Below are 18,028 nucleotides of genomic sequence, written 5' to 3' on the forward strand. Positions count from 1 at the left end.
TTTATTAGACAGTTAAAAATGGAAAATATCCAATGGTCTTATTTCAACAAACAAGTGTCCACATATCAGATGTTGCAATTGCTCAACCAATCTGATTGTGCAACTGACTCAGACTCTCAGAGTGGTTTCCACATTTTAGTTGGTTCAGTTTGAGTTAACATATGCTGGGTACTATGTACAATTTCTGAATGCCTGCATATTAGGTTTCCATAGTATCAAATAATTCCCTTTCATCAATTGATAATTTACACCCTGATACTAAATTGTACAAATCATGCAAAGGGAGAAATAGGGTAGTCCAGGCCCATTGTTCTAATCTGTCCTGCGTTGACTGTGCCACACACGTGTGTATCAGCCTCTATTGTCCCATGTTGGCCGATATGGACAATACGAATTGGTTTCAGTGCTTATCGGTACAGTACTGGATCCAATTTTTAGTCCTTGCATAGTGCTGGTTTTTAAGATGGAAACAAAGCAAGCAAGAATATTCTGAACTAGTTGATGCATGCCAAAGTGGCTAAACTGCCTAGCTTTTATGAAAGCTGAGCTGTATAAACAGTTTGAAGCATTTAACAGGACAGAGATCAGACTGTGCCGCCAGCTCCTTGATATTTCCCAAGTGCCTCAATGACAATGGGGCATGTTTTCTGCTGATACTTTTTGGGTGCTTTTCAAATCTTTGGGAGTTGGACATCAATATAACTTCTTGTCTACCTACTGGTATTTTATGCTGTAGTGGGCTAGAGATATTATACTTTTCTTACCGTAAATTATGTTATTTCAGGGGTTTACTCTTGAAGATGCAACTGGCTTAGCAATTAAAGGCAATGTGGATGTGCATTCAATATATGCTACTTCTCTTCCACTCTCTCATAGAAGTTTTTCAACCAAGCAAGTCTTGGAAATGTCAGAAAAATGGAAGTCTCGTCCTTTGCCAACAAATCCAATCCACCTTTTTATTGGAATTCTCTCTTCTACAAATCACTTTGCAGAACGAATGGCGGTTAGAAAAACCTGGATGCAATCTGGCCCCATCAAGTCATCAGAAGCTGTGGCCCGATTCTTTGTTGCCCTGGTAAGCATTTGCTCATGTTAACTTTTTGTGGTTTCAGGTCATGCATAAACATATCATTTTGGGATTGATAGCCATGAAACTTGATTATAAATGAAGATAAAATACCAAATATGCAGCATAGGGACAGGTTCCTTTTTATCATAAAAGTCCTTGTCGTTACCAATGTTTTCAGTGTGGATTTCGATGGATGTCTCTCACCCTTGGGATACGAAAACATATTGGGTATCGCATAGGAAATATCGGATGTATCGCGTAATACATCGCTTTTTTTTTTTTTGGGAAACATTGAGGGCGTGTTTGATTTTCCGGTGAAGTGGTAAATACCGTGTAAAAAAGTAATAATTATTTCCCCCATGCATTTACAGCATACCTGATTTGACTGCTTACTTTTTGACATGAGTGCACAGTGTTGTGTGCTCTCTTAGAGCAAGTATATTTGTTTCTAGTGATATAATAAAGGTGTGTTAGGGCTTGTTGCTTTAACACACACAAGACAAGCCTCTCTCTCTCTCTCTCTCTCTTAATACCTCTTCTCTTTCCTTCCATCTTTTCTCTTCCTTCCTCATTCTAAATCTCCTAAAGTCAACTTGGTATCAGAGCGGGTTCTTCACGTTGATCGATGCTACAATAATTTACTGACGTCAACAGTCGTACGACTGACGTTAGCAAGTGTATGAACCGTACGACTTCTTTTTTATTGGCAAGAACATGGTTTGATAGATCTCAAATTTAGAAGATTATGGTGATTTTTACAAGGTTTATAGAGCTCATCTAAGGTATGTTTGGACCATCTTTCTCTTTCAGCCGAAAAGCCCCAAATTTCTAATTTTTGTCGATTTTTCCTAAATTAGTAGCTGATTCTTGAGATTCTTCTCATATGTTGGATCGGATTCACTTTGTTCAACTCCTCATTGAGTTGTTTCTAGAAGAAAAAGGGATTTTTAGGGTTTCTATTGAGCCATGCAACGGACCGACAATGACGTTTTTGGGTCCTAGGGGGTCTGACAATACACTGAAACCCTTCGTGTATGTCTTGAGGCTTGATTTTCTTATGTAAGGCATTGATTATAGCTAGATCAAGCTTTTTATGGTCTCTGTTATGTGTTTTCTTCTCTTCAACTGTTTATGCACCCCCAAGTCATTATCCGGAACCTAGTTGCCAAATCTGTGATTGTCACCGCCCTGTTTTCTGTCATTGAGTTGTTTGCTCTTGGGCTTTCGTGTGTGCAGACCCTTATAGAGGAAAATATTTCTTCGGGATCTGGTGTGGGATCTTCGGAAGCTCACCCCTCGTTAATCACAACCGTTAAGTTGAATGGCAACAATTATTTGCAGTGGACCCAATCCGTGAAACTGTTTCTAGGTGAAGAGATAGACTCGTGTATATTGAATGAAGCTCTAGATTCAACAGATGGGAACTTCAAGACTTGGACCAATGAAACCTACCAAGGCATTGCTTGGCCACTTAATAGCATGGAACCAACTATGAGCAATTTTGTCGTGTTTCTAACATCCGTGAAAAAGATATAGAACACTCCTTATAATATGTATTCAGAAGCTCATAATATATCCAGAGTATTCACATTGATCTCAAACGTTGGAAGATTTCAACAAGATTTGAAGTCCTTGAAGTACTTTTCAGGTCTCCGGGGAATGTGGAATGAGTTGGGCTTCTATCATCCTCTTCCTTCCAACTGTAAGAAGACTATGAGCATGTCTAGAAGCAACGTGAAGAAACTAAAATCATGTAATTCCTTTATGGCCTCAACCCTGAGTATCATGGTGTTCGAAGACAAATCATTGTCATGGAGCCTCTCTCTTCCCTTTCCGCCATTTACGCCATCTGTCAAAGGGTCACCACATCATTCGCCCCTCCCTTTGTTTTGCCAGATCAGTTTGCATATATAGTTGGAGACCGGTCTTCATTTAGCCATGGACCTAGAGCCCCAGCATGGGGTACTCAAGGACGTGGACTAGATTTTGGTTCAAGTACCCAAGACAAGGGCTATGATATCGATCGGGGAGGACATAACAGTTGTGGCCGTGGTGGACGAGGATGTGATGGACCTCGCATTTGTACTCACTGTAGGGGTTCCAACTACACTGTCGATCATTGCTGGGATCTTGTTGGTTGCCCATCTTGGGTGAGTGTCTCAGTGGCTAGCAGTGTTTCCACTAGTTCCAAGAAAATTCTTCTGCAGAAAAGTCTACCACAGGTGATTCCGTTCTCTTGTCATGTGAGGCCTACGATACCTTAATGCGACTGCATGTACGTGAGGTCCCTGATACTTCCAAATCCTCTATTGCTCTCCCTGCATCCTCTCCCTCTACTTCCTGGGTAATTGACTCTGGAGCTACCTCACACATGACTAGTAAGCCTCATTTATTTAGCTCTTATTCTCCTTTTATTCAATCACACTTTGTCACTATTGCTAATGGAAATCAAACTCCCGTATCTAGAGTTGGTTCCATCAAGCTTTCTCCACTTGTCCTCAGTTCTACATGCTCCTAGCTTCCCACATAATTTATTATCTATCAGCTCTCTTACAAAATCCTTGAATTGTTTAGTAACTTTCTTTCCCTCTCATTGCGTGTTTTAGGACCTCTGAACAAAGAGGATGATTTGGTGGGGCATGAACGTGGAGGAATTTATTTTTTTGATGATGCACCAGTGATAGCATCTAGTGTTGTCATTAGATAAGGAGTCAATGTTCCGATGGCATTGCCACTTAAGACATCTATCCTTGTCTAGGTTAAATTTTTTATTTCTTTCCATATCTGTGTCTAAACGCATAAGTTGTAAAACTTGTGAGTTATCCAAACATCACAGGGTTGTGTTTCCTCCCATCTTATCTGAGAGGAAACCCCACACCATTCGAGTTATTCCACTTCAATGTTTGGAGTCCTGCTCTCGTTACATTCCTTTTTGGACATAAATATTTTGTTGCATTTATTGATGATTACACACGAATGACCTAGGTTTATCTTCTTAAATCCAAGCATGAAGTTTTTGATATGTTCAAGCTTTTCTACAATGATGCAGTTAATTAATTTTAATGTTGTATCCAGTATTCAAGTTGTCGGTGTCGCTACAAGTTTCGCTAGGCAGAGATAAAGATATAATATCGTAATAGCCAATAATATCAACGATAACCGAAAATATGGGGAAAAGGGGTGGAAGCATAGGAAAATGGTGGAATTTTTCAATGAAACTTCAGGACATACCTAAATACACATTTGTATATTCAGGATTAGGAATGAAAAAATTGTAAAAAGAATGCATTTAATATTAAGTTTTCATTTAATGGGGTCTAAAAAGCATGTGCTGGCATAAGAAATCACTCCAACAGTAACCAAAATAAGTTTATATAATACAAATGCAGCTAGCTTACAATAATTAAGACATGTAAAAGTAAATGAATTAAAAAAGTACACCACATGGAGTGACGAGGTGGCTCGTAGTCATCATCCGGATCCTGTTGCAGTTGGGCATGGTATTGTTGCCCAATATGTTGGTAGTATTGTTCCCAAGTCATCCTCTGCTCGTCCCAATTGAGGAACTCTCTTATGTACCCCTAATTGTCATCCTCCCCGAACTTTACAAGTACGCCCAGATGTGGGTACTGTTTGACATACATCGGTGACATTTGCTGAGTAGGGTCCTAAGGGAACAAATCAAGTCGAACCACGACTCCCTGATAGTATTGATGTTAATCATACTGGCACCTCGAATATCCTCCTGTCAAAGGATCATGATATGAAGAACTATCTACCGGTTGCCTGTATCTATGGGTAGACGAGTGTGAATGAATGTCCGTGATGCCGTGCCCATACCCGTGATAGCCCACATGTGCATAAGGTGGGACAGAAGTGGAGCTCTCTTGCTCTGAATTGATGTCCATAGATGACAGGCCACGTGCGAGAGCATCAGCCATGGTGCGTCCGGCTTTCTTTTTCGAACAACGCTCGAAAATATGTGGGCTCTAATGCTCTCACCCTAGATGGTGGATGAGATCCATGGTCATCGTCTTGAGGGGCATGGTCAAAGTATTGTTCCTCAATGAATTGGCCAACGGATCGCTGGCTCTAACCTGTTGTGTACCCCCCACCACTGCCACCTCTGCCCCCACAAGTACTACCTACATCATTGCCGGTGCCTCCATCCCCTCCCTCATCACCGCTATCGTCGTCGTCGTCGTCGGCCCCATGACCAGTGTTGAGTGGGGGTTGAGTCATCATCATCACTCACTATGAATTGATGATGGGGAGGGGGCTGTAGAGATGCTTTCTCACCCTCATCGAAACGTGTCAAACTCTTCACCAAAGGATTAAAGGAGTCTGTATCTACCCTCTGTTGGCTCACTACCTGATTGACATCGATATCAAGAGACGTTGCTCCTTACCTTGGCCCGTATCGGCCCTGAATAACGGTAACTTTTTTTTCTTCATTTTAAGCTTTGTTTTTGCTGTTTTTTGAAACCTCTTGCTTCCAAATGTTTCTCACTCCTTCTATTACTAATTTCACCAACCTTGGCTAGGTATTTGAGATAAAAATACATTATATTACGGATTTTCTTGAATCAAAGCTCGGTGGGCCATTTTTCATAAATTTGTCAAAAATAGGTATTTATACTTTTTTGGTTGTTTTGCTGTTTTAATCATACCATATGATGTGTTAATCATAGTAGAACATGTTAATGTGCATTTTACAGATTTGGGGTGCCATTAAATAATTTTTTTATATTTTTTCTATTTACGCATGAATTTTGGCCCCTTTTTTTAAAATTCAAAAATCAATTTTTTAATGGTTGTTTTGCTGTTTTAATCATGCCATTTGATGTGTTAATCATAGTAGAACATGTTAATGTGCATTTAACAGATTTTGGGTGCCATTTTATATTTTTTTCTATTTACGCATTTATTTTGGCCATTTTTTTGAAAATTTGAAAAATCATTTTTTAATGATTCTTTTGCTGTTTTAATGATGCCATATGATGTGTTAATCATAGTAGAACATGTTAATGTGCATTTTACAGATTTGGGGTGCCATTTTATATTTTTTTAATATATTTTTATATTTACTCATTTATTTCGGCCCTTTTTTGAAAATTCGAAAAATCATTTTTTAATGATTCTTTTGCTGTTTTAATGATGCCATATGATGTGTTAATCATAGTAGAACATGTTAATGTGCATTTTACATATTTGGGGTGCCATTTTATATTTTTTTCTATTTACGCATTTATTTCGGCCCTTTTTTTGAAAATTCGAAAAATCATTTTTAATGATTCTTTTGCTGTTATAATGATGCCATATGATGTGTTAATCATAGTAGAACATGTTAATGTGCATTTTACATATTTGGGGTGCCATTTTTTTTTTTTTTTCTATTTACGCATGAATTTTGGCCCTCAAAAATGATTGCAAACACCTAAATGTAAGATATTTTCATATTACATTCATTCTAATATATCTATCATTGATAGTAGATAGTTAGAAAATTAAATATATGAATTTTGTAGTCAAATTTAAGTTATCTGGTTCATAAATTCATCAGACAGTCCGATACAATTTCTCACCAAAGAGTGGACCGTTACACCACCATAAACATGTTCCAATTTATAAATGAATGCAAATTTGGAATGCTTAGAATATTCGATTTAATCCATATTTTTTGGGAAAAAAATTTTCGCCCTTACGGCTACCCGTTTCGTATCCTGGTTTGAGGACCCATAGAGATGCTTTCTCACCCTCATCGAAACGTGTCAAACTCTTCACCAAAGGATTAAAGGAGTCTATATCTACCCTCTGTTGGCTTACTACCTGATTGACATCGATATCAAGAGACGTTGCTCCCTCGGCTACCTGTGGAGCAAGGCCTCCCTTCACATCATCTCAGTTGATTTGATCCACTCATAAAGTGGGTCCTCAGCATCATCATCTATCTGTATCATGGTACCTATAGACAACATGTTGAGCGGGTCCAGATTTTCCTCCATGTCTCGGTCCACCCGCAACTGCATCTCTCGTAACTTCATATTATAGTGGCAGTAAACGAGCTTCTGCAACTTCTCATATGCTAGCCTGTTCCTCTTACTGGTGTGTATGAATGACCATGTGCTCCAATTTCTCTTGCACGGTGAAGAGGATATAGTCCGTGCGAGAACACGGACTGCCAATAACTGCAGTGCGGTCGTGTCGACTCCGAACATCGCCCACCATGAGGAGCTTGTTTTAGTTTGAAGTTTAAACGGAAAATGCAGTTATGTGTTACCGAATTATATTATCATACTTACACGGCAACATTGTTTCTGCCGATGCTTTTGTTAATGCAGATGAGAAAGTTCCCCTAGCATCCCTAAACTGCAACAACTGTAAACACGGTTTCATAGGTCATTATTTTTAATCACCAATATTTCTAGAGACTATAAGGAAGAAAATCTATTTTATCAATTACCATTAGCGAAATATGCTCAAATTGCAATACTTGGTTACCGAATTCCGCTTGCGTTGTTGATTCTGGGAGCAACCGTTTGAACACCTCGTGGACGGCCATTGTCAAATCATTATTCTCATGGAGTTGGCGTTTGTGATGGAATTTGGGATTCATGTATTATGTTGAAATCCAAATAGTATTTACTCAGTTGCATTAACATGCAAACAGAAGTGATGCTTAAAGTGCAAGTGCAAGTGCTAAAAAATACAGGTAAACGTAACAAACTTACCAGCTTGGAGTGGATGCTTGAGGGTCCTGGTCCATCGTTCATCGATGATATCGATCACTCACTGATGCAAATTGGGGATTGTAGTCTTCATCCCCACTCTCATAATTCTCATAAGCTCGTACATTGACCCCATCGAAGGCTACATTTCATCATCTACGGCTTGTAGGACCTTGTAGATCGAATACAGGATGGAAACGACGGTGTGAACTCTATCCCAAAAGGAATCAGAAAGCACAATCTTTAAACCTTCTTTACACCCTTAATCTTCCTCTGGTTCCACTTTTAGTATTTCTCATATCCAAACAAATTCCTAAGACCCACACATGTGCCTGTATAAGTCGTCGAGTGTGATTAAGTTCGTGGAGAACCATGTCGTACATGATCTAACGATGTCCCCTCCACAACACTCACGCATTGCAGCCAACAACCATGAGTGATTGTATATAGAGTTCATCACTCTCCTCGCATCCTCGATGGTCTTCCTAATAGAATCCTTCTACCCTATCTGCTCGAGCATTAAATCAATGCAGTGTGCCGACCGTTCATCGGATCGAGTTCGGATCGTGATCAATCCGGACCGATCCGAACCGAATGGATCCGATACGACCCGATCCGATTCGATCCGCATCTATTATTTTTTAAATATTTTTACACTAAGTATATATAGTTTTTAATTTATTAATATAATAAAATGATCTATAAAAATAGATGGACGGCATGGATGAAATAAATATATCATACTGGGGTCCACAGAGTACTGACCGCTATGCATGGCTGGTAGTAGTGGGGGTAGCCAATCCGTCTCCTCCTCGGTTATCTCAACCGGCATCGAGCACTGTTCCGAGTTTTCTAACTTAGAAATCGGATCGCCTTACTATCGTACTGAGTAAACTATGTTGGGCCCACTAGGAATTCTTGTTGTTTATCCACGCCGTCCATCAGCTTTTTTTATCCCATTTTAATGTTTGAGACCAAAATTGAAACATATCCAAAGCTTAAGTGGGCCATGCCACACAAAACAGTGGGAATAATGATGATTTTTTTTCTTCTCACAATTCATCTCCCTGTGGGATCAACCCTGTATCACGGGATACTACTTACGAACCTCTACACTTGGAGGCAAGCAATCATACATCACCCACCACTCACCTATATATCCATGAGGAGCTTGTTTTAGTTTGAAGTTTAAACGGAAAATGCAGTTATGTGTTACCGAATTATATTATCATACTTACACGGCAACATTGTTTCTGCCAATGCTTTTGTTAATGCAGATGAGAAAGTTCCCCTAGCATCCCTAAACTGCAACAACTGTAAACACGGTTTCATAGGTCATTATTTTTAATCACCAATATTTCTAGAGACTATAAGGAAGAAAATCTATTTTATCAATTACCATTAGCGAAATATGCTCAAATTGCAATACTTGGTTACCGAATTCCGCTTGCGTTGTCGATTCTGGGAGCAACCGTTTGAACACCTCGTGGACGGCCATTGTCAAATCATTATTCTCATGGAGCCGATGTATGTAATGGAATTTGGGAATCAAGCAGTACGTTGAAACCCAAATAGTATTTACTCAATTGCATTAATATGCAAACAAAAATTATGCTTAAAGTGCAAGTGCAAGTGATAAAAAAATACAGGTAAACGTAACAAACTAACCAATGTAGTGGAGTGGATGCTTGAGGGTCCTGGTCCATCGTTCATCGATGACATCGATCACTCACTGATGCAAATTGGGGATTGTAGTCTTCATCCCCACTCTCATAATTCTCATAAGCTCGTACATTGACCCCATCGAAGGCTACATTTCATCATCTACGGCTTGTAGGACCTTGTAGATCGAATGCAGGATGGAAACGACGGTGTGAACTCTATCCCAAAAGGAATCAGAAAGCACAATCTTTAAACCTTCTTTGCACCCTCAATCTTCCTCTGGTTCCACTTTTAGTATTTCTCATATCCGAACAAATTCCTAAGACCCACACATGTGCCTGTATAAGTCGTCGAGTGTGATTAAGTTCGTGGAGAACCATGTCGTACATGATCTAACGATGTCCCCTCCACAACACTCACGCATTGCAGCCAACAACCATGAGTGATTGTATATAAAGTTCGTCACTCTCCTCGCATCCTCGATGGTCTTCTTGACAGAATCCCTCTGGCTTATCCCTTCGAGCATTAAATCAATGCAATGTGTCACACATAGGGTCCAATAAAGATTGTACTTCCTCATCAATTTCTTCCCTGCCTTAATGAATGCACTACCATTGTCCATCACAACTCGGACCCTATTCTCGGACCCAACATCTTTAATCACTTCTTTCAAGAGATCATATATGTATTTGTAATCTTTTATTTTGACGGATGCATCAATAGAATTGAGGAAAACAAGTTGCCCTCTACAGTACGCTATGAAATTGATAATGGATAATTTCGTGGGTCTCGTTCACCTATCACATGTGATCGTCACCCCGTACTCAAGCTTGCATCTCCTTGTACTTCTGATTGAGGTAGACCCCAAGAATCTTCTGTGGCATCGGATGCTTCATGCCGAGCCCAGCACGTTGCACCTCCTCAATCATATTTTTTAAGTGAGGACTGGCTGCTACATTTGCTGGTACATGGCTCGAGATGAACTACCTAGATATAACACCTCCCACTTTCTCCCTAAGCCCATTGTTCCACATATTTTTTAATCTCATTTGATTAACACCTGCAATGGGTGCATCTGTGACACAAGCGCTTTGTGTGCGTTGTAGGCCATGCACGCCAGAACCACCACCACCCATACTGCCTCCCCCAAACCACCTGCTACTCCCACCAGCCTCATGTTAGGACTTCTCAAACAACGGCCTACTCTCATTAAGTCGTCTCATTTGCTCCCCCTCCCACCCCGATGCCCGAGACTCACGAATCACTTGTCTAAACTCCCTCCTATCCCGAGTCGTAACACAGTCATCGGGATATGCGATTCTCTCGTCGTTGTCGTCATCGTCATCTTGCTTGTCGATAGCACCTAGGCCCTGTCCAACACATTGTAGCTCCTCCCTCAGATCCCTCTCCCAATCCTTCTGCTGCTGCTTGTGTAACTTTGCTTCAGCCAACACTCTTCTCATCACCTCTCTCACTGGCTTTGTTACACTTGGGCAATCTTTCACATTCTTGTACACTTCTACCAAATGCTTCTTTAGCCTAGACACTCCTCCACTCCGTATCACTTAGCCACAGTAGTTGCATATGACTTCATATTTATTCCCCTACACTAGCCATACATGTTTCCACCCAATGTCCCTTGCTCATTTCCCAATCCAGACGACATTTTTCTCCCGATTGGTACTACATGCAGATACAATGAAACAAATTGCATATAACTCCATAACGAGGGACGGATCAGATCGTCAAAATATTTTGCTTCATTTTTGGGATATGTCGTAAAATGATCTAGAAAAATGGATGGACGGTGTGGATACAGAATAAATACATCAAAGTGGGCCCCATAATAAGGTTGTACCGTCTTGAGAGAGTCTGAGGTCTCACCTAATCGCTCCCATGAAAGGGACGCAGTTTGGCTGGTGACGCTGCCGATAACAATTGGCGACTACTGGTCACTGCTCTGTGGGCCCCACCAAGATGTATTTGTTTCATCCATGTCGTCCATCAATTTTCCCAAATCATTTTATGATATGATCCCAAAAATGAGGTAGATGGAAATCTCAAATGGACCACATCACAGGAAACAATGTTGATTGAACACCCACCATTAAAAACTTCTCGGGGGCCACAAACGTTTTGGATCAAGATGATATTTGTTTTTTAATTCCCTCATCACGGTTGGCCCCATAGAGTTTGCTCAATAAGGAGTGGATAAAATGCTGGTGTACCACACCACCGATCTGACTAGTGTGGGTATGTGTCGTGTGAAGACAAGCGTTGCCGCTCCTTGAGCTCCTAGTTGTACGAACGGTTCAAAGGAGATCAAAGTTACATGGCCCCCAAAATGATTTATTTATTATATCCACATCGTTCATCCATTTTACAAGATCATTGTAGAGCATGATCCCAAAAATGATTCATATCCAAAGCTCAAGTGAACCACACCACAAATAGCGGTGGGGACAATGATTCTCAACATTAAAACATTCATAGGGCCCACCATAACATTTTTTTCATCCAATCTGTTCATTAGATCACATGGACCTGGATGAAGAGGAAAAACAAATATCATATTGATCCAAAACTTCTGTGACCCCAAAAAGGGTTTCAACGATAGACGTTCAATCCCCCACAGCTTTTTGCAGTGTGGTCTACTTGATCTTTGGATCTGTCTTATTTTTTGGTTCAAGCCCTAGGATGAGCTCGCCAAATAGAAGGACGGTTGGGATCAAGGTATTGTGTATCAGTAATGGTGGCTGTAACAGTCACCACCATTACCGATACGGGAGCATAACGGCCGTTACGACCCCGTAAAGGTTGAAAATTTAGATTTGTTCGAAAAATTCTGAAAAATAAATAAAAAAAATTCAGAATAATGTAAATATTCCAAATATGTATTCATTTTTTGTTTCGAACATGTTTATGGTAGTGTAACAGTCCACTCTTTGGTGAGAGTGTTGTATTGGGCTGTCTAGTGAATTTGTGAACATGATTATAAGTCTCTAATGTTTACACATCACAATCAAGCACTAGAACTAGAAACCAGAAAAAGGCATAAATACTACATTTCAATTTTTTTTTTAAAAAAAAATGGCCCTTCGAGGTTCTATTTGCTCAAATCACTTCAATCTACGGTTTTAATATTAAAAACTATAGTAAGAGTGATCAAAATCAGTTGTAAAATGACCTAGGAGAGTTTTTGGAATGAGAAAAGTGAAAAAATGAGAAATTTTTATTTAAATAGAAAAAAAAAACTAGTCATTTTTCAACCTTTACGGGAGTAACGGTTGTTATGCCCCGTAACGGCCTTTACGACCACCGTACTGGCTGATACAGTCTAAAAAAACCAACTGCCCCATTTCACCCCTGTATCGCATAACGGTCATGGTTGTTACCTATACGTATCGGCCTTTACGGGTGTATCGTAACGGATACGGAACACCTTAGTTGGGATATAACACATACCTCATGATGAGACCCACAGAACTTGGTGGCATCAACACACCAGCCAGGTCGGTTGTGCGTGGTACACAAGCTAATCTGCTTCCTTCCGTTTCCGGCCAAAGGCTTTCGCAGGAATTTCCTGTGCCGAGATGCTAGGTGGGGTCCACCATGATCTTTCTGAAAAATCCCCTTCGTCCATCCATTTTTCTAGATCATTTTAGGACATGTCACCAAGCATCAAGTGAATCTAAAACTCAAGTGGCCATACGAGAAGAAAAACTGGAGAAAGAGTTTCCTACCCTTGAAACCTTCTTGGGCTCCACCTTGATGTTTATATGCCATCCAAATTGTTTACAAGTTCATTCCCATTGGGATGAAGTGAAAACACAAAGATTCCCCTGATACGAAACTTTTGTGGCCATACGAATGTTTAAACGGTGGTTCGTAAATCTCCACAGTTTCCTCTCGTGTGGCCCACTTGAGTTTTGGATCCACTTGGTTTTGGGGCTCATGTCCTGAAATGATCTAGAAAAACAGATGGATATGGTGGATTTTTTAGAAAGATCACGGTGGACCCCACCTAGCATCCCAACACAAGAACTTCCTACGAAAGCCTTTCGTAGAGCACTTTCGTAGAGCGGATTAGGTGAGACCCCAAATCCACTGAGGCGGGTGGGACCTGTGACTATGGGGCTCACAGGGATGGACAATATGGATGTATGTGGCTTATCCACGATGTCCATCCATTTTTTCCACTAATTTTAGGGGTTCAACCCAAAATTGAAGTGTAGACAAAACTTAAGTGGACCACACCACAGGAAACAATGGGGGTTAATGTCCCCCATTGAAACATTCCTGGCGCCCAAGGTAATGTTTAATTGTCATCCAACTCGTTCATAAGGTTTCAAAGATATGGATGAAGGGAAAACATAAATATTAGCTTCATCCAAAAGTTTTGTGGACCCCATAAGTTTTCAAAGGTATACGTTCAATTCACACTATTTCCTGTAGTGTAGTCCACGAGCTCTAGATATTCTTGAATTTTGGGACCATGCCCTAAAATGATATGGAAAAACAGATGGACGACATGGATATGACACATACATGATGGTGGGCTCCACAAAGTCTACTCGGTACGCTAAGGGTATTACGTACGCAACCCGATTTAAATCGAGTCCCTTAATGAGGGTTAAAAACGAAACCCATCCCCATTTTCCTCTGCAACCCCAAAATCCCTCTCCCTCAATCCAAAATTTTGAAATATCCTCCGTTTTCCCAACAGATCTTCGGATTTTCGTAGCCCTGCCAGCACATTTCGAGGCTGGTGAGCCGATTCTTTCCAAAGAAGTCGCCATCGGAGGATTTTTTTACAGAAAATCCAATTTTTTTGGGGGTTTCATTCGTACCTCTTGAAGAATAGTTGTCGATCTACAATCAATAATTGTCAAGCTCTGAAATTGGCATCCTTAAATAGATTCGAGAGAGGGAAAAAAAAAAGGTACTTTTTTTCTTGGATTTCGACATTTTTACCACCGAAAATGTTGCCTTTTTATTGGAAAAAATGGAGGTAGTTGGCTACAGTTCCCACCCATGGTTGGTGGGAACAAGGAATTATCGGTGATTTTTAGAAAATATCGAAAAAATGATATTATTGGCGAGATTTCAGGGATATCCAGCAGGGAGACGAAAAAATGGGTTATATGTTTTGATTACCCACCGATACTGATATTATCGGCGACATTTCAATATTGTCGCTAATAATTTAAACATTGGCCGTATCAAAGTTTTACATTCTGACAATGGGGGCGAGTATGTGTCGAATGCTTTTTATCCCTTTTGCATGAGCATGGCATCTTATCATGTACATCGTGTCCACATACCCTTAAACAAAATGGTGTGGCCAAGTGGAAGAACCATCACCCTCTTGAAGTTACCCGTGCTCTTTTACTTGGTTTGAATCTCCCAAAACGATTCCGGGATGACGCCTTATTGTTGTTTTCCTAATAAATCGCCTTCCCTCTCGAATATTATCACATAAGTCCTCATTTGAAATCTTGTATCCACATGACAAACCATTTCTGTTACTTCCTAAAGTTTTTGGGTATACATGCGTTGTTCAGATTATTGATGGGAATAGTGACAAGTTGAGTCTTCAAGCCATAAAGTGTGTTTTCTTAAGTAACTCTCTATCTCAAAAAAGGTATAATTGTTATAATCCCTTGACTTGTAAGTGGTATGTGTCAGCAAATGTTACCTTTTTTGAAGAAATTCCATGTTTCTCTGCTGAAAGGAAATCTCTTGACCATCCTCATGCTAATGAGGGGGAGATTATACAGTCTAATTCTAACTCCATGCCTCTTCTAGTCTCTTGCCCTGATGATGATAATGATGCTCCACCTCTTCCTCTAGTTTTAAAGCCTATTTTTGTGTATCATCGATGAACTAAAGCCTCAACTAGTCACCCACCTACCATCTCATCTGCCTCGGCTGAAGGCTCAAGTATATCCTCTCTCTTTCAACCTCATGACAACCTTCCTATTGTCTTACGTAAATCTTCCCACTTATGCACAAGGCATCTCATTAATAATTTTGTTTCATATCAACATCTTTCACCTTTTAATGCAGGACAATTAACCATTTACACTAAAAGCTCGAACTGTTAGAGCATGGCGAATCAATCCATTTATCTTATAGCTCAGGCCCCACATCTCAAGGGTTAGGACCTCGGCCTCACACGAGCCACCCGCCTCACACAAGTGGGGCCCACCTCACACGAGCCACTCACCTCACACGGGCCGCCCACCCCAAGTGTGCCCCTGCATCCCACAAGCAACCCCACTCGAGCCCGGTGGGAAAATGCCCCTGCATTAATCATCCATCGTGAGGAGTCTCGAATATGAGACCTCCCGCTCTGATACCAATTTGATGCAGGACAATTAACCATTTGCTCTAAAAGCTCAAACTGTTAGAGTATGGTGAATCAATCCCTTTATCTCATAGCCCAGGCCCCACATCTCATGGGTTAGGACCTCGGTCGAACCCCCCTCATGGGCCCCAAATCACATGGGTACCGCCTCATAGGAGCCACCCGCCTCACACGGGCCACCCACCCCGAGTGTGCCCCTGTATCCCACGGGCAACCCCACTCGAGCCCGGTGTGAAAATGCCCTTGCATTACCTTCCCTCCAATCTTTTGCAACCTCCATATTCTCCTCTGCTACCCCATGCGATGTAAGTGAAGCCGTGCATAGCCCTAATTAGACTAAAGGTATGATGGAAGAAATGCAGGTGCTAGAGAAGAACAATATCTGTGAGTTGGTTTCCTTACTCGAGGAAAAATAGACAGTTGGATGTCGATGGGTTTACACTACCAAGTATCGTCCAAATGGTTTTGTTGGCCATTATGAGGCACAGTTGGTCGTTAAGGGTTTTAATCAAACATATGGCGTGGACTACTTCGAGACATTCTCACCAGTGGCCAAAATCAACTCTATTCGTGTGGTTATCTCTTTGGCAGTCAATTTGTCCTGGCCTCCATTTTAGCTAGATGTAAAACATCCGTTCTTACATGGTGATCTTGTTGAGGAAGTCTACATGGATTAACCCCCTAGATTCTTTATGCCTCATGGCTCCCATGATTCACCCTTGGTGTGTTGCTTAAAGAAATCAATTTATGATCTCAAGCAGTCTCCACATTCCTGGTTCGATAAGTTTAGTCATGCTCTTTTGGACTTTGGATTTATTCGCAACTAGGCCAATCATTCTCTATTTATTTGTCGTTGACCAACAGGGATTATGGTATTGATTGTTTATGTCGATGATATTGTGTTGTATGGAGATGATACTAAAGGAATGGTGGCGTTTTAATCTTTCCTCCCAATTCAATTTGAGATCAAAGATCTTGGAACTCTTCAATACTTCCTAGGGGTTGAGGTTGCTCGATCGAAGTCAGGAGTTGTGCTCTCTCAGAGGAAATATCCCATTGATCTGCTCTCAGAGACATGGATGTTGGGATACAAACCTATCTCTATGCCTATGGATACTATTGTGAAACGCGGTCCCGATGATGGCACTCTTTGATCCAAGGGATGTCTTGTCGGTTAGTTTGGCTGACTAATTTATTTTACTACTATCTAGTCGGACCTCTCTAATGTCATGGGTGTTATTAATCAATTCATCCATATCCCTCGTACCACATATTTGACAGCAGTGTATCGATTACTTTGGTATCTCAAGTTCGCACCTGGTAAAGGATTGTTGTTTCAGCAACATGATTATCTTCGCCTCTCTAGCTGCTTCGATGCTGACTATGCTGGAAGTTTACATGATTGACAGTCTACCTTCGGGAATTGTACGTTTGTAGGTGAAAATCTTGTTACATGGAAGAACAAGAAGCATTCCGTTGTTGCACGATATTCCATTGAAGTTGAATATGGGGTAATGGCTCATGCAACATGTGAACTTGTGTAGCTTTGAATCCTCCTACAATAATGTAGCTATAATCCTCCGAGTCTTATTCCTTTGTAATGCGATAATCAGGTTGTCATTCACATTGCAAGCAATCCGGTATTTCATGAACGTATGAAGCACATTGAGATTAATTGTCACTTCATTCGGGAGAAGGTCGCTAACAAGGAGATTGCTATGCCCTTTGTTTTCTCTAGGGAACAGCTGGCTGATGTCCTTACTAAGTCTCTCAATTGAGATGTTGTTCTCCAACTTACTAACAAGTTGGGCATGATTGACATCTATGCTCCAACTTGAGAGGGAGTATGTGAAAACTACAGAGTACTTAAGTGTATTTATTTGGGTGTGAGTGCACAGTGTTGTGTGCTCTCTTAGAGCAAGTATATTTGTCTCTAGTGATATAATAAAGGTGTGTTAGGGCTTGTTGTTGTAACACACAAGACAAGCCTCTCTCTCTCTCTCTCTCTCTCTCTCTCTCTCTCTCTTAATACCTCTTCTCTTCCCTTCATCTTTTTCTCTTCCTTCCTCATTCTAAATCTCCTAAAGTCAACTTGGTATCAGAGCGGGTCCTTCACGTTGATCGATGCTACAATAATTTACTGACGTCAACAGTCGTACGACTGATGTTAGCAAGTGTATGAACCGTACGACTTCTTTT

General features: G+C 40.7%; 1 protein-coding gene across 2 annotated transcripts in view; it reads left to right on the forward strand.

Moving 5' to 3' along the window:
- Positions 1 to 18,028, forward strand: part of LOC131243385 (hydroxyproline O-galactosyltransferase GALT2-like) — a 37,514-nt gene that overhangs the window by 12,648 nt on the left and 6,838 nt on the right. For both annotated transcript variants that reach the window (XM_058242720.1, XM_058242718.1), the window contains exon 3: positions 785 to 1,075. In XM_058242720.1, the coding sequence (XP_058098703.1) occupies positions 785 to 1,075 (291 nt within the window). The remainder of the gene's footprint in view (positions 1 to 784; positions 1,076 to 18,028) is intronic.

This window comes from Magnolia sinica, chromosome 1 (assembly GCF_029962835.1).
Source record: "Magnolia sinica isolate HGM2019 chromosome 1, MsV1, whole genome shotgun sequence".
NCBI classification, from domain to species: domain Eukaryota; kingdom Viridiplantae; phylum Streptophyta; class Magnoliopsida; order Magnoliales; family Magnoliaceae; genus Magnolia; species Magnolia sinica.